General features: G+C 37.3%; 2 protein-coding genes across 4 annotated transcripts in view; both read right to left on the reverse strand.

Annotated features, from left to right (window-relative positions):
* Positions 1-12504, reverse strand: part of LOC102809539 (uncharacterized) — a 103973-nt gene extending 91469 nt beyond the window's left edge. The window contains exon 1 of one of the 2 annotated variants that reach the window (XM_085493901.1): positions 12133-12504. The gene's annotated coding sequence lies outside the window, so the exon portion shown is untranslated. Of the gene's footprint in view, positions 1-5149; positions 5196-12132 lie in introns of those variants that run through there. The other variant, XM_085493902.1, reaches the window with a different exon arrangement.
* A 2569-nt stretch (positions 12505-15073) lies between these two features.
* Positions 15074-21044, reverse strand: LOC100368945 (uncharacterized). Of its 2 annotated transcripts, none has more exons than XM_006819560.3 (3): positions 20908-21044; positions 18286-19012; positions 15074-16667 (listed from the first exon to the last, which is right to left on the reverse strand). In XM_006819560.3, the coding sequence occupies exons 2-3, from the start codon at positions 18952-18954 to the stop codon at positions 16137-16139; spliced, it is 1200 nt and encodes a 399-aa protein (XP_006819623.1). In that variant the 5' UTR covers positions 18955-19012; positions 20908-21044; the 3' UTR covers positions 15074-16136. The 2 variants fall into 2 exon arrangements, with proteins under 2 accessions (XP_006819623.1, XP_085349715.1); XM_085493589.1 differs by having other exon boundaries at positions 20918-21035.
* Between the last annotated feature and the right edge of the window lie 212 nt (positions 21045-21256).

Consider the following 21256-nt stretch of genomic DNA (forward strand, 5'->3'; position numbering starts at 1 on the left):
ACGGACAATCACTCATATGATAAGCTCCGCTCGACAAAGTCGACAGCGGAGCTAAATATCACTTTTTACCAAAAATGACAAAAATATTCACCAAAATTAGAGAATTGAAGATATCTTCACGAAATGAACAAATCTGAGAGAAGTACACATGTAGTACCTATATATGTAATATCAAAGCAATTGGACTTGTGGTTTTTAACAAGAAGTCGAAAATATCACTTTTTACCAAAAATGACAAAAATATTCACCAAAATTAGAGAATTGAAGATATCATCATGAAATGAACAAATCTGAGAGAGGTCTATCCAAGGTACATATACACCAAGTATCAAAGCATTCAGGCTTGTAGTTTTCAAGAAGAAGTCGAAAAAGTAAAACATTGACACGGACGACGACGAACGATGCCGGACAATCACTCATATGATAAGCTCCGCTCGACAAAGTCGACAGCGAAGCTAAAAAAGGTATATTCACTGGATTTTATTTTCACCGATTCATCCTTTCAGGGAAAATAAATTCCAAGTGAATAAATTACTCTACAGTACTACATGGAGCAAATATGGTATTGTCAAAACAATGTACACAAATTTTGGTTTGTTATTGGATACTAAATAATAGACCATTTTCTGTTCACTGCGAGAATCACGTGTTATGCGTGAAATCGAACGTAAAAACAGGACAAACAAAGGTCATAGCGTCGTAGTCGCGTCAAACATCGCGTGGGATTCGACAAATGCGAAAGTATTTCGGGGACATTTCCATGCTTAATAACGTGCTGTCCACATTTGATGATAGGCAATTTCGATTAAGTAAGGGTATTCGGAAGCAATATTCCTCTGTCGAAGATCGGCCGGTCAATGTAACCTGCGAAATAAAGAAATTCTAGCTCAAAATCAAATCGTTCGATTTTTGCGGCAGACGTTCGACGCGCGTCTTTCATGCATCTCGCGAGATCTCGCAATTGTACGGAAAATCACCTATTACAGTTGCTGGTCTTCCAAGGATTAAATATTTAGAACCATGATGTTTTCCGTTTCAAAATGTATTTCCTATAGAGTATGCAGTTTAATAGAATCTGTGTAGGGGTGGCAGGATTTAACAGTAAAAGAAGAGCCCCATAATTATTCTCACTTACATTTTTAAAATTTTACCTATTTTTAAATATTTTTTTTTATCATTTTAGACCAAGGAACATAGTTTTCTATTGAATACAGGTCTGATCAAAATTTTTAAAAAATCTGTGAAAAATAAAACATTTTATTTTATGAATGGTCACAAAAGTTAACTTTGGCGCTCAAAGGTTTGACAGGGATAAATATAGAAGTGTAAACATTTCTTGCATATTTTCATTCCATATTACTAAATTAATAGTCAATATCATCTAAAGATCTGCTTCCACTGTTATTAAGACCAACATATCAATTACTCTTTGACATATCCTATGGCAATATTCTCATTGGGGGTGCATTCCTCTATATCCCTGGTATTCTTCATCTCTTCAGTTCATTCATTATCATTACTAGCTGTTGGGGGGGGGGCAGTAATTCACAAAGTGGACCTCTGCAAATCTTAAATCATAATTTAAGAATGTGAATCTTGAGTCCCAATGATCAGATATGTTTTTGTTATCAAGGACACCATAAGCTCTTACAAAATGAATTGAAAACTCTTATGGTAATGTGGGTAGATGTAAACACTGCATTTGAAAGCATTAGCAAGCAACCATGACCTTAAAATTGAGAAAGGCAGACATAATAATATGCCACTGGATAAAAGAACATGTGATATGTGCAGCCAAAATATAATTGAGGATGAGCAACATTTTGTAATGAAATGTCCAGCTTACAGTCATCATAGGGACAAATTATTCCTGACTGCATAAAAATAAAGTTCCAAATTTTGATAAAGAAAAAAGTCAGAATAAATTCATTTTGATTATGGGAAACCATACTCTAGCACCAGCCTTAGCTGTCTTCTTAAAAAACAGCTATGGAACAAAACAGCAACAACTATCAGTGTATTAGGTTACATTTTGTGTTCATTCTATATTCTGTATCACCATTGGCTGCAAATTGTCTTTATTGTTTATTCATATTTGTTTTTGATTTGTTTTATATTTTTAGAAAAGTTTTTTTCTTTTTCTTTTTTAGATTATAGTTTTCTAATCTCTTTCTGTAAGACCTTTTTTATCCTTTCCTAAGGATTTTATGCGTCTAATAAAATATATATATATATATCAGCCATTCAGTTAAACATTGATAGATGAATTCTGCTTATATACAGTGAATTTAAGTTACTAGAATGATACATATTCAGTAATTTGACTTTTTTTATTCAAATCAATGTTTTGAGGATCCAGTATAAGACAACTTACCGGGATAGAGAGTAAGCCTCTCTGACTGCCTCTCACTGAAGATTTTACATGTCATTTTCCATAATAGTGTGTTTCAGGCACCATAGTTTTCTACGGCCCTCACCATGTGAGCGATTTTAACGATATATTATAGAAAATTCATGCAGCAAATTAAAACATAAAGTAACATAATGCCTATTTAGACAATATATTTTTTGAAGATTTAAATTTACTTTTCTGTAGGAGATGCTGTGTGTTTTAATGATAAGACTTGCTTTGAAAATACTCTTAGATATTTGTAGCAACGGTATGATAATTTGTTGTAGTCAAAAAAAGTAATTTTCCATTGACAACACAAAGCATTAGATTTGTTTTATTGAATTTGTCCATTCTTTTTTTTTAGCAAAAATTGTGATTATCTTAATATTGGTAAACTACTGATTACATATAATAAATTAAGTAAAGTAACTAACAGTACCATTATATCTGTATTAGAAGTTGCATCCCTAATAAAAGTCGCATCCATTCTTTTTGAACAATTGAAAACAAAAATTCATCATTTTTTATATGTGGAGATGCTCTAATAGAAAACACATCCCCTCTGTTGCATTGTACTATTTTAATAGAAACCGCGGCTTTTAACACAGATTTTACAGTAGTCGTTATTATTATATCTACTACCCGGTACATATAAATAAAGGATGCCTTACAACTTACCAGTGAAAAACTCAGAGAAACAATACAATTGCACATGCCATTTCTCGCCTCCACCTAAAAGACCTTAAGAAGCACTGTACGCAGAATGAGGGCAAAGGCATAAAGTGTAGATGAGACAGGTGACAGTCTAATTCAAACATCGTGACCTTTGTACTGTTATCGTGCTAATTGTGTTGAATTCTCACCATTATTTGTATACAGAGGAGATATGTATGGCCCACACACACCAAACTAGAATGACCCATACATTGGTTCTTGATATATCAATAACAAAATTGGCCAATTAATATGCAAATTAGGTAATTAATATGCACCAATTTTACTCAAAACTAATTCAGTCTGTGAATTATTCCCAGGCATCAATGTACCAAGTTTCATTGAAATCTGATGAGTGGGCAATGTGTAAAAAAAAATTAAACTTGGCTAATATTATACAAATTAGGTAATTAGTATGCATAGATTTCGACCCAAAACTGGGCATCTATGTACTACGATGGTTAGTTTTTGAGATATTAGTAGAAAAGCTGTAAATTTACTGTCATGCAAATTAGGTAATTAATATGCACAGATTGCAAATTCTGTGGACTGTCCCAGAAGATCTAAGTACGAGGTTTCATCCCAACACAAAGGCATTGGCATGTCATTGGCCTTACTTTGTGTTCTGCACACATGAGCCAAATATTTAGATACCTGGCATAAATGTATCAGTCAGTGACATACACATTTTGCACAGAATCAACATGAGACTATCAGTGGCCGTGATCAACCTATCATTATATAGCAATCCAATGCATTATATCCTAGCATCAACACAGGCAAGGTTAATCAAGGCACTCCAATGTCACATCTGTTATCAGATCATCAGTAGCGTAGTAGTACCGTACTCAAAGTCGGCATTCTCAAAATATGACAGTGTTGAACACCGAAACAAGGTTGACTCCTACCCCAGCTACATGTATGAATGCCACAGTTTTGATGGTAGGGCTTGAACTTCACAGAGGTATCAAAAGCAACTGCTTTCATACTAATTAAGTTTGCTTTCGATAATCCCTATAATATACCTATATGCTAGGCCTTTTTATAAATATTGACCATATAAAAGGGTGCTTTTTCAACCCAGTTCAACAACCTACTGTGGAATACTTTATTTTCGCTGGAATTAATTTTCGCTGAAAAGGCTTTTTGGACATTTTGTATGGAATATATTTTCACTGATTTTTGATGAGTTTATATAGAAATATAGGAAAAAATGTATATTCGCTGGATTTTATTTTCACGGAATCATCCTTTCAGCGAAAATAGCGAAAATAAATTCCAAGCGAAAATAAAGTATTCTACAGTATTCACTAACCAGTTTCTAGGGTAGGCAGGTGATGGTATCTCATCTATAATAAGTCAGACTAGGGAATACTTCCACAAAGACACATATCCAGAATCTTTTTGGGACCTCTAAAAGTTTCTTTAAATTGCTGTTTATAGTTACCTGTATATTGATATTACTACAAACTAGATGAATTTTTATTGCTAGAAATTGATGTCACTACACTGCAAAATCTGTGAAAGGTTGTCTCTAAGCAGGACTGCTGCAATTTTTTTGCAAATGATCCCAAAAAAATGTCATGATCACAATGGAAATGTTCATTTCAAATTAAATGAAATTTGCTATAACTTAGATATAAAGTCATACAACATACACTGATAAGATCAAATGCTGTAATAGTGTTACTTACACCTGTCTCTGACATTCATTAATTATTCATTTTGCGAATTAAAGAAATGTACCAGAAACTATCTCACTAGCGACATGCACAAGCACAGATTTGCATAGCAACATGCCAGACTGCAATATTGATTATTTCACTAGCTATTTCAAATTTCTTAGATTATAAAACTATATGGCTATATGTACTGAGAGTGTTGTTGAAGTAACAAAACAAGTAGAGAATAAATTAAATGTTTACAAAATACTAAGTTGTAACGCATCACATACTGAAAGTCTCCTCAATATCTGAAATTAACCACGAAAAGACTTCGTCAGTTGGAAATCATATCATGTACACATAACAAAGCACTACGTACCTTAATTGCAGACCTACACTATAACCAATGCAACACTGGCACATCAAAATCAGAATAAAAAACAAACTTGCTACATCAAATCATGCAAATTTGATAGATATGATTGCAATTAAATTACTCAAAAACTGACGGCTTTGTACGTCAGAGAAATTCCTAAAATTTGTTATCTGAAATGACGTTAATGAAATACGTAAATGAAATTCCTGTATTATTCAATATAACGAGGACATAAAGTCTGCAGCGTACAAGCTTGGGGGTCGAAGTTCAAGAGACCTGTCACACATTGCGAGAAGTGTCTTGGTACCAGGTGAACATAAAAACATATGATTTATGTATTCTTCATGTGGTACTGACCTACTTCCCTTCAAACTCATTCAACAGTATTTTTAAAGTCGTTTTAGTGCTGAAATAGTTGGAAATTAAACATCTTAGTTATTTTATGTTCGTTGTGCTCTATAACACACAGTAACCTTCCCCCAGCAAGGTGACTGGATGTAAGAGTCCTTGTTTTACAGCAGCATTTTCAGTGACTCGATTGGCAATACTAGCAGTATTCCACAGTAGTACATGTGGTGTAGAGGTACTACACTACATGTACTATTGTGGAATACTTTATTTTTGCTGGAATTAATTTTCGCTGAAAATGTTTTTTGGGAGTTTTGTATGGAATTTATTTTCACTGATTTTTGATGAGTTTAAAGTGCCTGTGCAATGCCCACCCTCGCGTTTCCCATTTTAGATCTGTGTCCCACTGAAATGGGCAGTTATTGATTTTTTTGACGAAAATGATTACTCGTATCCAAGTAAATTTGGGATATTTCTCGTATTGTAGCCACTCCCACCTATCTTGAAACGGTCGACTGTTTCTGGATTTCCGACTCTCTCCGAAAGTGCGCCACCAAATGCCAAAATGTGAGAGGAAGTTATATCCCTGAGCCGTAATAACACTGGTCATTCAGTATACTTTTTAACGATATACATTTTTCGGTCGCCATTTTTTTTTTCTTTTTTTTTTTTTTGTCTATTTTTTTTTTTTTTGAGAGAGTTTTTAGATGTTGTGTTGTGGGCATTTGAAGTGAAACATATAGTCATAGTGAAAGTATTCACACGTTTCTAATCGATCCGAAGGTGCGACATCAGTGTACGAAAGCCACTTAACCTCAGATTCTTTTTTTTGGAGAAACTGTCCTCGTCCATGAAAAAACAACTAGGTTTAAAAAAGAAACGCCGACAACATAAACCTGGCGCAACACTTTTGAAAGAAAGAAATTCCGGACCATGATATCACCGAGGCGGATTTCAGATGAGAGAGAGAGACGTCCGGCAAGTGTTTCAAATGAGTTGACTTTTTTTGCGATCCCGATTATCGTTTTATAGAGACCATTTATAGTCCCTGTTAAGTAAAAGGTAGAAATAATTTTGACAGTGACACGAAAACGAAGCGTCGGACAAACAGGAAATTACACAGCCCTTACACACTGCTAATTGTTTTCATTTTCGAAGGCTAAAAGTTTCTGAATTGTTTGGTGATTGGTGTTGAATGTCAAATTCACCCTCTGTTCTTTTTTTACCTCCATGCTTGCAGCTTGATCTGTGTAATAATTTATGAAATAAGAATCCGGGCTTGGTCAATGTGTTTCCACCAAATAGTGTTTTAATATGATGTTATAATTATGACAATCACGCCATGGATCACGCTAACTCGAATCCACTCTGAATTTATCTGTATGTGTGTCGATCTCGATTATTTTTTTATCCAATTAAACGCCAATTTTAACGCACTTGCCTTCGTCGTGACCCAACGCGTTCACCTATTTCAACAAAATTTCAATTTATTTCCACGCGGCTGTCATTTTTTTAGTAACTGTGATTTGTCGTTTTTTTTTCATTATTTTATAGTGAACACTATAGTATAATGTTTAGATTGTCAAAATATGTTCTCTTTTATTTTAATTTTGAAAGTTTTACTCAGACGATCGATGAAATACAACAGTGTAGTGACGTGCCTAGTAACCTGCTAAATATAAACGAGATAATTCCGACGTCAAATTCCATTTTGTCCAGCAACAGTGTACAAACGTGCGCCGGCGACGATCACGGTGACCAGCTACACCAGAATGAACATATTTCGCATCTAACCCAACCCCATGCAACAAAAATTGATACTATGTGTTCATTATGGTCCATTCCTTCTCGACGAACAAGTACATAAGTGAAAATTTAGTCAAAGACGAGAAAACTGCACAAGAAATTTGCCTTATTTACACGTATCGGCAATGCAAGCTATGATGCGACTTCCCCTTCTGACGTCACAAGGGGAATTTCTGTATGCAAATAAGAAGCTAATGAGGAGCCTCGTTTTAAAATACACAAAAATAAAGTTGCCGTAGATTGAGTTTAAAACACTTAACTTCACTTAAAAAAATAATTCATGCTTAGAAACATAAAAATTAATAATATTTATGTATCAATGGATAATTTTAGGCGTGAAAATAGCAGCCATTTCACAGGCACTTTAATGTGAAATATAGGAAAAAAAGTATATTCGCTGGAATTTTTTTTCACGGAATCATCCCTTCATCGAAAATAGTGAAAATAAAGTATTCTACAGTATAAATCAATCCATAGAAAAGAACTTTAGTATCTGACATGTTACGGCTAGATTTGTCTAAGTTAGAAAATTTTACTAAAATTGACCTAGGTGAGTTAGTTACTCAATTCTACTAGGCTTGCTCATTCACATATCATTGATAATACAATGTGGTTCCTAAAGAAAAGGTTATTTCATGAAATGGAAATAAAAAGGACAAGGTGACATTGTTAAGCATACAATTTCCAATTGTGGAGTGAAACCTAAACCTGTACATTCATTACAAACAGCAGGGTGCGAAATAGCCCTAAATTGCGTATCCGGTATACACAATTTAGGGATGCCCTGCGTGATAAAAAGTCACACAGAATGAATATTTAATTAATTTGTTACTGTCTAACACTTTCTCTTTTTGACTACAGGATACTAACATAAGCCTACATAATTTGTCTCTGTCACAAGTAAATATTAGGTCTTTCATGCTTCACCAAGTCCTCAGTATTGAAAAAAAACGTCTCATAAATCACTGTCTATGGATGTGGTCTGATAATCATCATAATAGAGAATTTTCTGATCACTGCGAGATCTTGCGTTTTGAAATCAAGCGTAAAAACAGGACAAACATTTAGGTCGTAGTGCCATAGTAGTGATAAAAAAATCGTGTGAGATTCAACACATGCAAAAGTATGTTGGCGAAATTTGTATCCTAAATAAACGTACCTCAACCAGCATGTTCCCCTCGACATTTAGCTATGAAAATGGGATTTGAGTTCAAAATTGATTTGATTTTTGCGACAAATGTTTCGTTCGCACCTTATCTACAATCCCAGTGACTAAAAAAATCACCTATATTAAAATAAATAATATGTCATTTGGGTCTACACTTCGAACACCGTAATTTTACTGTCATAATCATAGTGCAACATTTTGTAGATTTTCATACATTTTTCAATAATTTATTCGTTAATTTTGGATCAAAATTACAAAATTTACCAATGACTACAAATCCTAACCAAAATTCTTGATAACAAATAGAAAAATTAAATTTTTTGTTTTTTTATGAAATGTAACTTTGGCATATTCTTAGGATTAGGCCATGGAAGGGCCCTCCAGCTAGTTTTCAAGGTCAATGATCAATAATGATATGGAAGACCTCAAATAGCCAATCATCTGACTGCAGCATTTTTTCAACTAGGGAATGGTGAAGGGGAACAAGCAGTCAAACGACACCGGAAGCATAACTACTTCAAAATGCAATAACTGTCAATTATTTTCATGGTCAATTCAAACTGTCTAAACAAGTAGAGATATCTTTGTTGCCAAAGAAATATTTTTTTTTCAAAAGTTTCCCATGTGCAATCACAAGATTAAACCATGTATGGTTACGACAAAACTTTTTTTACTGATAATTATTTTAATATGTGATAATGTCACAAATTGTCAACTTCACCACTTCCTCAAATAAAGGGACATGAATTCTCAAAAAAAAAATCACCATTGGTAAAAGGGTAAGTGAAAGACCCAGATAAAATCTCACTACATGGGCACTACCAGCTATACATTAGTAATGTGACTTGTGACACCTCTCCCTCCTGGCCGGCCTTCACCCCTCCCTCCCTCCTTCCTCCGTCCGTCCGTCCGTCGAAGTCCAACACTACCACCACCACCATCATCACTACTACGGTACTACTACTGAAATATTCTGCAATTTGATTTAATTGTGCGAGACGCATTTTCACAGATTTCAAAATCATGAAGAACTGTGAAATTATTAAATTCAGCGCTCAGTGAACACTGAGCATGTGGCAGTGAACTGTGTGGATTTTCATCCTTTCAAAAATTAATTCAAATGACCAATCACAAAATTTTAAACAGCAACAAATTAAATATTCCAAGTACCGTACCTAGTTTCTGTTACTATGTACAATTATATGAATGCAGTAAATTCGTTCACAAAGTTACTCTCAGCCCCCACAGTTACAACACACTGAGGTGTTAGCTTTCAGGTGCATTGTTAACAACCAATGTACCGTGGACAAAAATAAACACTTAGCCCACAATTGAATTTCATGCTTTGTTACGGGTACCTAGCTTTATAATAATCGTGTAAGTAGTATATATATGTACAATCAAGGGGTGCCCCTAACATAGAAATAAGTGATTTAGGTGGGGGCTAAATATTATGATAGAGTTAGGTGTATCCTGTAGCACTGTGGACACAACATCATATCTAACCTTATGTAACACAGGGCAGCTCTTTGTGTTTCTTTTTCAAGATCAAAGAATGAAGGTAATTTTATCAATATTGACATTTTTAACAAGGATGCAGATTTGAGAGAAACATACAAAAATCTCAGTAAGAATATTTTGAGCATCGGATAAGATTCTCAGTTTTCTTTCTAATTTACATATCTGAAAAAAATGTATGTGATAAACTTAGATACTGTATTCATGACATTCTAAAGTCAGATTCGAGTGTAACATTTTTCTGATGGACTCCATCAAACTAATTAAGTCCTGCTTTAAGTTTAGTCTAATCTATTAGACATGCATTGAATTACTTTTTACTAGCAACTTCATGTGGGTTAATGACAAAAATAGAGCAATGTACGTTTAAAGCTGCACGTAGAACAGGGATACAAGTAGGATATACCACACTGTGAGGCTAATCTAAGGGTAATGAAGTTACTACAGAATTGATCAGTCTATGCAGAATAAAGATTGGTGTACAAAACATCTGCATTTATAATTACCTTATTAGGTTATAGGCCTGAGCCCTCAGTGTTCTCCAAGGGCGCAGTAGTCCTGACTGAAGTCAGAGTTTACACTGATTTAATCATAGTGAAATATGAAGATAAAGAGTTCATTGATTTCAGTGATTGACCAATTATTGGTAGAGATCAATTAACACAATGTTAACACCGCTACCCCAAATAAGTCAAGTTATTTGCATCTAAATCTTTGATGAAGAAAAATACCCGATAGTGAAAGCTATTTCTAGTTGTATGAAAGAAATACAATTAAAATGCAATTGGTTCACTTATATTTGCTCTAATAGTAGCACATACACTTGAACATAAACATAAATGGCACAGGTATATCTGTGGTCAAAGTAAGTCACACTTTTAAGGTCAAGTGTATACTAAAAGAAATTAATGGTTATTTATAGTTCTATTATGAATACAATTCTAATACTGTATTTGCTGTATCAATAGTGCATGTATTTACACAAATAACAGGTGTGTGTCTACATGTATATAGTCAAAATAAGTTTTATTTCAATGAAATGAAATAAGTGCTATTTTTAGTTTGGTTCATATACTTTCCAAAATTCTCATCAACCCCTGTAACCAGTGGGAAATTATGTCCATTTGGATCAAGATTTGAAAAAAAAATACATAAAAATAGACAAACTATGGCATCAAAAAAGTTGGCAGGGAAAGATTATGGCCCTTTAAAGGGAATAACAGTGACTTTCTATTCGTGGAAATATAAAATCATGACCATCTTCTCACTCTGGCTATTTAACAGTTCACACAATATGCCATATAAAGTCATTTTGTATGAAAAAAATGTTTGGACGGTGTTAACACAATTGACTGTCACATCAGATATAATTGTAGTGTCGTGTGAAAGACACTAAGGCGAGTGTCTAAATGGTGTCAGATTGTGAAACAGGTGTGTATAGTTTCGTGAAGAAAATACAATTAACTCTGAAATTACAATGAGTCTAAATGCATCACAAATTGGCACCATTGTCTGACAGTCTCACAACTTCAAGGCTGTCTGGTTTGTAAAATGACCTGCATTCCTACGATTACTCTAATTTTGCATGTGTTCGAATCTGATTATATACAGCCAATGCATAGTCTACCTGGGAAGTGTACTGGTACAATGGCATTGAATACCAATTTAGTGCAAGCAGTTTTCGTTTATACCCCCTTACGGTTCAAAGTTCAAAACAGAGGGCGGATAATTTCAAATCCTGGGAGGAGCAGGAAGGTATTTAACGATGATAAAACGTATAATATCCTTGTGTTCGTGAATTCCATGTCAAAATTTAGCTGAACGATATTTTGAAAAAACGCGAGCCGATCAGTAAAAGCGAAAACTTCGTCAGCTCGGAATATTCAATGGCCCGCCCTTAACTAACTGTTTACACATTTGCTGATTCGTCTCAGTCAAACTGTTAAAAACATTTACGTAGGCGAAGCACGAACTGTGTATCAAGTTCATGGACACATCTAAACACGATGTCGGTCACGAGCGGAAGATGCATAGCGGGTGGCTGTGTGAGGGTGGCACGGCAGCGCCGCGATCTACGTACCATGGTTCGTCAGAACGGCTTTACACTTTCACAGTTTTAAAAAATTACTCACAAGTGTCAACTTACCTTCAAATAATGTGACACAAATTTCCGTAGAAGAACAGGTTCGTTACTCGATGCACCTGCTGGTGTCGCCGTATTGAACTAATTAAGAGAGTGTGGCGCTTTCTCCCCAAAAAAGTCCGATCCAGGCAAGACAAGTTGAACAGCACGGAAGTTCGCAAATCTCCCAGATGCTCGTAACTTATTGTAAGAACTGGGTACTGCGTATGATTATTTGTGTAGACGACTCACATGTATCTTGTAAAAACCACCACAAATGCTAGAGGTAACTGAAACCAAGGCATACCCGAGAAGAACAGCTCCAATTGCCACACAATGCAAAGTTCAACTTGAAAGTTGCTCCTCGACTGCATGCGATGAAACGAGACGCTCGTGTGAGGGCGTTGTTTCACTCAACTCTCTGGCAGCCCACGTCGAATACGCACCAAAACTGATCTAATTTTCTGCGAGTTATTATGCCAGTTAATAACCATCGGGAAAAACCGCAATAACAATAAATTTTACCCCAAAGTAATAGCAAGAGTATTACCCAACTAACTATAACAAAAAATATCCAAGCCCCCTAAAACATTTTTTTTATCAAAATTGGTCTGACCCTCATGAACCAAATATTTATTTTACATTAAATATACAAACATCTCTAAACTTCCCATAAATAAAAAAATATTTATATACATATTGTTATCATTATATTACAATTGTTGTCAATTGGGTGAATATAATATTTACATGGCTGAGACGACAATACTGCCAGAATCGTGATATATAGAGTTTCTGTATACTTCGTTGTACAATGTTTGACCTATCTCCGCATTAAAACTTGTCAAACTAACATGACAACTGTACTTGAGTCCCTGCAATTAGTTGTTTGTATAAAGTGCATCTATTTAAAACTACAATCCCTCTATCTGGAAGAGAGACTGTGTTAAAATCGTTGTGTTTTTTTTTTTTCTGGCAACACATTAACCTACCACAGTCCCTCTATCTATAGAGGGACTGTGAACCTACTTAGATTTTGACCGATCATTCCACAGAGCTTGAGTGCACATCGACACAAACCGCAATCGGACTACGGTGTACCTTATATAAGTCTATTGCTAAAAGCAATGTCAAGCAAAAAACAACAACACACTTTTCTTATTGACGGACGAACCCAGACCAACACGGTATCTACACTGTACGTGTATACGTCACGGAAGAGTTTTGGCCATATCAACTTTGATTGCTTAAAGCAGGGGAGTCATCACCTGCGCATGCGTCAGATGGCCATAGCGTGTCATTGTTTACAAACAAGCGTTGCGTTTTTAGCGTGAGTTATTATCGTCGCTTGGGACTCAATTACCGCGCGTGCGCAGGTGACGACCCACCCACTTTAAGTAACAATGTGTAAACTTTTTCTTTGCTATGAATGCGTGTTTTGGGAAAGCTTCGGAAACCATTGAGAATTTCACAGTGATTTCTACATACCACGATAAATAAGAGCAAAATCAAAAAAACCTAGACGCCACAATGCATTATGTTTGTTAGATGTATTGATGTATCCTCGCGGGCGGAGCTACGTCACGGACGTTCTACGTTGCTAAGACGCGCACCACTGTACCACGTATTTCTATGGGCTCTGTGCGCGCTGCTGTGGAACGCCGGTGGAGCCGGTGAAATCTCGAGAAAACAACACAAACTCAAGTTTGAAGTAATCCTGAACAACCAAATTCATATATGTTACACACGTAGGGCTAATCTTGTTACACTGTTCAGGGGACTCTCAACAACCATCGCAAAGTACCGTTTTCTGCGAGTTTTTGGTCTTTGTTTTCACCGCGAGGGTTGCCAGGCGGTAGAAAATGCCCGGATGTCCGCCCCCGAGAATACATTGCGATATCGTGATATATTCCTGCTGGAAACAGTCACACGATATCATATGGTAAGCTCATTTGTTTCTGATTTTCTTTATCATATATAAGTGTCTTCGTTCAATTCATTAGAAATGATACTTGCATCAGCAAATTGGAAGTGACAGTTGTCATGAAGATATTTCTCCATGCTTTAGTGCTTTAGATTAGAGTGCACTGTTCGGGGTGTGTTTTACAAGAACTATCAAGTTATCGATCACTTGTCACCGACAACGCTCGAGAGCCCCCCCACCTCCAAGCGGCTATACTCCAAATGTATATTTGTTTTATATATTTTTATGTATGCCCTGATCCTGGACCAGGTGTTTTGTCACTGTTCCAACCATTAGTGGTACATTACTGTAGAGGGGAGAATATTCGCTGGATTTAAAGGGTGTTCAAGTTGGTCGTCGCGCCACGCATGCGCGAGATATGGGGCTCGTATAAACAAAGATGGCGACTTTGAATGCTACGCATACCAACGAGTACAAACTTTAACTATGTAATTCTTTTGGTGATTGAAATTTATCGAAAAGAGACACCGGCGGTAATTAGTACACGTTGCGTTAAAGCGGGGGAGTCGTCGCGCAGCGCGTGTCAGATGGCCATAGCGTGTCATTGTTAACAAACAAGCGTCTACCCATGAGCCCCCACTTTCCTGGGGTATTTGAAACCAGATGACAATTTCGGTTTCAAATACCCCAGGAAAGTGTTCTATGTCCTTCGCGTAATTAGGTGTTCGCATGCAAGGGATTTTTCCACACAAAAACGCCGAATTCGGCCGAATTTTGCTTAATATAACCCCAACGGATCGCCTTTTTGTAAAATATTGGTATTTTTCTCCAGATTTGTAGGAATCTGAAAAACGCGTTTCAAAACTTGTCTCTTATTTAGTTTTATGCGTCATTCAAGATGGCGGCCCCATATAGTAAATATCGTATTTATTTCATTATCACGTGTGCGCCAGCTGACTGTGGTATCAAGCTCCGTTGGTATTCATCCACCATTCGGTTAACCTCGTGTGTTGCATTCAGATATCTACTGGAGTGTAGACATTATGAAATAAAAATATGGTTTATTAACAGTAGTGAATAATATACATTCATATAAGTACATCACCGTTGAATGTTTCTCTTTATTTTATTTAGATGGTAATTAGGTAAAACTCACGTCATGAATACTCATTATTTGTTGGAATACATGCTCATACAACTGTGGTTATTTTAAGTTAGCGTATTCAAAAATATTCTAAATCAGTCCATTTTCCTTTCACTGCGCGATCCACGAGAAATCGAACGCGAAAACAAGACAAACAAATTCATAGAGTCGTAGTGACGTCAAACTTCTCGCGGGACTAGACGAAAGTATTTCCGAGCGTAATAATGTGCTATACACATTTGATGATGGTCAATTTTTATAAAGTAAGTATATTACTACGCAATACGCGAGATCTCGCAATGAACGGGAACTCATCTATAACTATCACTGCAATTCCAACCTACATTATCAGGCCTGTCCATTAGACCAATCATAATTATTCTGTGTGGGAATGGTCGTAGAAGTTTTAAAAACAACAACCAATATAGCAAGACAACGTTATCATCGGCCATCTATACCCGTCTTAAAATATAATGGCTGAATAAATTTGGAAAATGTTGGCGACGAAAGCTTACTATGACGTAATTAGGTGACACGAAGGCCGTTGAAAGCGTCACTATTTTTTCAGAAATTTTACATTGTCTCAACCTATACATACGTCATTTTGACGTCATATAATGGCTCCGTCACTAGAAGGCTCACCTCATAGGAATGGTGTACTAGTACATGTATTACACGTTTTAGATGACATCACGTCTTATCGCTGTGGTGCATCTCCTCGTAATACCAGACAAAACGTAGTGCTTCACCATTGAGGGCAGCGTGAATATTTTCTTTCTCCATGATACAATATATCACCGAATGTGAATTCACTGACGGTATGGGCTTTACGAGAGATTGTCGACTTTCTATGATAATAATAACAAAAAGTAAAGCTGATATTTCGTATAAGAATAATGGATATCATACTGCCCCCACACACATAAACACACACATAGGCTAGTGATCCTATATACACAGTTATCGACTAAGACTTCCAGTTCGATTAGAATAGTGCAGATCCCCTTCCGTCACATCCACTGTAAACTTAGCCGCCAGCTTAGGTTCAACTGTTATTGTTCTAAGAGCCACGTTATCGGTACTATTATGTGAGCCACTGCCCTGACCGTTCACTGGCTTCCCTCGCTCGTACATCACAGACGACACGAATATGGTCACAACAGCCCCCACATACATCCAATTAAGATGGAATTTTAACGGGAAGAAAATAGCACAGACAACTGCAGTCAATAAGATAGCAATTGTAGCGGAGTAGATTTTAGCTATGTTGTCGATGCTCTTGATGATGACCGCTACGGCCAACCCGCCCAGTCCACCAACAAGCATGGTCATCCCTAGTAGAACCACAGTGGTGTTAGTCAGCTCCCCTTGTACGGCGAACGGATGTCCGTTGGTGATATACAAGGCCCAGGCGCCGGTCATAACAACGCCGTATGTATAAAGCTGAACTTGCTGCTCACAAAATGATCTCTCATCATTCTTGAACAGGTACTGCAATAAACATGACATAGAAAATTAGCATATGCAATCTACCACCAAGTCGGCTTATATGAATGTTAAAGGGCGGTGGTCTCCGCGCCTCGCGTGCGCGAAAGATGGGTCTCATATAAACAAAGATGGCGACTTTGACTCTTGCGCAGTATTAACTGAGACGTCACCAAAGTTTAATTACATAATTTCTTTGGTGATTGGAAGGAATCGAAAGAGACACCGGCGGTAATCAGTGCAAGTCGCGTCCAGGTTAAAACTACTTGTGATTTCCATTTGTAGAGCGGATTGAATTGTGGGGAAATCGGTGTTTATCAACACAAATGTCGCACATTCTCGGCGCAACGACCACCGCCTTTTAACTTGAATCACGTTTCTTCTAGGGCCACGCGAAACACTAGTCTTTCTAAAGATACAAGACATCGTACACAAAGCCACTGGAATATTAGCGAAATAAAAAATTACAACAATTTATTGTCAGGTGCTTTTCTCCAAGACGCATGTAGCCGGGAACAGCCACTGGTGGCGCTGTATACAATCGAAACGTATTTAGGCTTGCCAACGCGGGTATCAGTGTAAAAAGCAGAAACACTAGTTAAATTTGGTGATCAGTTTAGTATGATAAAAAGAGTGTACACTCTTCAAAAAAACACAAAAGACATAGTTGGGGTCAAGGCGAATATACGTGATTACGGGTTTCACAATACATGCTTTCAATTAATAATGGCATTTTAAAATAATATTCAGGAGACATGTCAACGTCATAACCTCGTTAAGTTATTGGCATACGATATACGCAGTGCCCATGCTTCGGGCCCTGCTTTCGTATCCCACAACGCATGCGACACCACAGTGAGATAAACTGCCATTTACGTTTTATGCCTGGTAATGTTGTCAATCAAACCTCACTGGTGGAGCTGAACGTTGTGTTCGTATTCGAAACCCACACATAAGCGACGCTACCAGATATATACAACAGCCACACCAACCCAGCTTCTGCTGAGGTTGCAAAGAATTTGTACACAATAAGCTGTGATATTCAATTACAATTCTGGTTCCCCATAACTCTGGGTCCTATTAGTCGTATATACAGTCGTTGTCAGGTCCCAGTGTACACTGTCTGGGCAAAGATGGACATGTGTCCATCATGTCTGGTACATACTAGTATTACTTTTAGTTCAAACCATAGTGAAACTATTGTAGCCTTGTCTGTTAATATACATATAATCTTATATTTTTTGCAGTATCTCATTGTATATGACTTCAACTATAAGACTCCATGAAATAATCTGTTTACACCGGGCAAACGCCTAACTTAGTGGTAATCATCTTATTCAACGCTGTGTAAATTAACGGCCCTGGCCTCGGACCGCGCCCTCTGACGACAAATCGCTTCTATGACGTAAGACAAGATGGCAGTTCGATATATAGATATCGTTTTAATCATCCATAAATAAAGATTTTAGTATATATTCTAGATGATGAACAACTACATAACCCAAAACTGTGGTCGATTTGAACGCCATTGCTTTCGTCCGAAACGTTTCATTACTAGAGGAAATGACTGAAAAGGGAACGAAGCAATAATCAACTAAAACCACCTAGAATACACAGTATTTACCTCTGTATAAACAGATGCGGCAGTTGACAGTGATGCACTGACCACACTAAGTAAGACGGCAAACAGTAGGTAATTCATAGATGCCATTGTCGTATTGTTCTGTGATGACCCGGATGCTTCAGCCAGACTAATGCCGAAGATCAGCAGGAATAGCGCCATCCAGCGGAGAGGTGGGATCCTCCGATGAAAAACGATACGGTAGATCAGCGCCGTCATGAAAACACGTGACTGGATCAATATATTCCACAGCGGCGGCGGGGCAAAGTTCAACGCATACAAGTAGAGGTTATTGTTCATTCCATATATAAGAGAAGGAATCGCGAATTTCCATGACAACTTCATAGTGTATAATCCCCCTTGACAATATAATATTGCCATGGTAACCACAAGTTTGATCATCTCGGTGAGCACCACAATGGTTGCCTGGGATATGGGGTATTTTCCTGAGTTGTACTCTTTGGTTCCATACGTACCAAACTGCTTCAAAACATCTAGCAAAATGAACGCACAACAGATTATCACGTTCCAGACTATTTGAAGTTCCCATAGCTTCGGAAGTAATGTTGGAGCGCCTTCTGGTGGTGGGAGTTTGACAGTCACGGGACGTCCATTTTGTATTCCACTAGTGATTGGCTTACCAGTGTCTTTGTCATAGGCTGTGGGGGCCATTTCTGTTCTCAACTAATGAAATCTCAAATTCAGGATTTCCAAATGATACAATTCTCCCCTGTAGACAAGAAAAAATAAGTTTGAGTTGTGTCATTCAACAATTAGAACATCACTATTATTAGTGCTGAAAATAAAGATTCTCAAGCTGAAGTAGCCTGACATGGTCGACGATTCGCTGGTGTCCGTTGCGAATGACAACCCGGAATGGCAAGTAGGACGCAGGTAACGCCATATTGTTCCACTGGCAACTGCAACAACATTGCGTCAGGGGTAGTTTGACGTAGTTTGAAACCTCGGATCAACATAATGTGCGTATAGCCTATCAATAATTTAATTTTAATTTGTATATGGGTTTGGTTGTTGGAATTCATGATACTGTAAGATACGTGAGACACACACGACGACGACATCGCTCGCATCCCTTTCAGGCAGGGATAGGAAGGTCTCGGGTCACTTGATATTAGAGAAATATGCAAATATAGTTATAATTGACATATTGTGGGAGGGGGGAAGTAGTTGTATTGATAGAGAAATTGGTAATCGATATAAAGTATTAAAGCGGGAGGGTCGTCACCTGCGCACGCGCTGGAACTGAGTCCCAAGCGATGATAACAACACACGCTAAAAACGCAAAGGCTCATGAGCAGACGCTTGTTTGTAAACAATGACACGCTATGGCCATCTGATGCATGCGCAGGTGACCCGCTTTAATATCTTACACTGACGGACAATCTTACACACTGTCTATCATGTACTATCCAGTACTGGCAACAAAATGATATGCCGTACTTGAAATGGGATTGATTGCTGTCTGTCTGTGAATAAATAATTTTTAATCCACCGCGGACCATGCCCGGGACCCCTTAGTAAGGTCGAGCCTTTGGCGCGAGGGATGGTGAGCAGATCTCGTCCCCATAGTTACTTCATCAAAATTTACCATTGTCAAATGTGTATATAGCAAAATATTAAGCGTGGAAGTACCCTTCCCCAATTTCGCGTTTGTCGAATCTCACGCGATGTTTTGACGCAATTAATACGTTGCTATGATCTCACGCAAAACGAGGAAAATATTGTGGCATATATTTTATTAATGAGTTGTGGTCTCAAATTATAACATATTAATTAATTTCCACTTATTTGTAAATAAATATTGAGGGTATTTGTTATCCTCCATTCATTGGATATTCAGCATTTATCAGATTAAATACAGAACAAACCCAAACTTGAGGATTTAACACCCAGAGAGTACATTTTGCAGGCATTATTATTGGTTAATGGCCGCATAATATGAATGGGCAATTATCGATTGCACCTACCCGTATTTGCCTTCAGGAAATGATGCCGTGGAATAAAATAAGACACACGTGTATCCTTGGGAGTGTTGCCTGGCAACATAACAATTAAAATCAGGAAGCAGAACTTGAAAAGTGGCTTCGAACTGTTTTTTTGCTATCACAGGTTTAGAAAAACCAAGGCTAATTAAAATACGTAGATGTTGTTGTTTTGAAGGCTCAGTAGCGTGAATAAACCGACCTCGGAAACTCAAAATAGTAAGATAATAGAACAACTATCGTGCTTGTGGAGCTGCGACGTTTACCGCACACAAACAACTTCTTGTGTGCCGCCCTCAAGAGTGGGGAAGGCTTTAATTGTCTCGCGACTCGCCTGTCATATAACACATTGTTTATGTTCAAGCAAAAACAATCACGTGACTGTCACGCCAGGGATCTCGTTTTTACCATACGTCTCTCCGACACCGTGGAAAAATTGCAGGTCCCAGAAAAACCCTTATAATAACAGTATTTCTGCAAATTCCTGTCGAAATAAAATGCAATAATGTAAATGAACTTGGAAACCCGCGCTTATTGAGTTTTCCAAACTTGAATTCATTTACTACATCTCACTTCTACTGAAAATTAATTATTGTCACAGCCACAAGTTAAATATACTGACCCGCTCGTACAATTTCATCCAGCGAACTTGAGCCTTGCCGATGCAGTGACGATATCCAACAGCTATTTTTTTCATTCCGTTTACCATCGACAGCTGATAGAGAATAACACACACTTATTCGATGACGAGGAAACTCATTGTCCGTGCACAGGATAACTTGTCAACAAAACATAATGCTTATATGCAAAATGCATGCAAATGGTGTAAGAGTTGTATCGGCTAAGGTCACTTGCAGTGGTTCGGCGTGGCATCAAGGTTACGTGGAGTGAATACTGGAAAACATCTTCGAGGTCATACTTGAGGGCACTTTTTTCCAGTGTTTTTATTGTACTTGTTGGAGCCTAAGTGC

This window comes from Saccoglossus kowalevskii, chromosome 19, assembly GCF_978046115.1.
Source record: "Saccoglossus kowalevskii chromosome 19, keSacKowa6.1, whole genome shotgun sequence".
NCBI classification, from domain to species: Eukaryota; Metazoa; Hemichordata; class Enteropneusta; family Harrimaniidae; genus Saccoglossus; species Saccoglossus kowalevskii.

Bases quoted from the DNA above. Each gene is read 5' to 3' on its own strand.
- LOC100368945 (XM_006819560.3), bottom strand. From the start codon at position 18,954: ATGGCCCCCACAGCCTATGACAAAGACACTGGTAAGCCAATCACTAGT. The intron at 16,668-18,285 runs GTAAATACTGTG...TGTTTATTGCAG, and splicing joins CCGCATCTGTTTATACAGAG to TACCTGTTCAAGAATGATGA.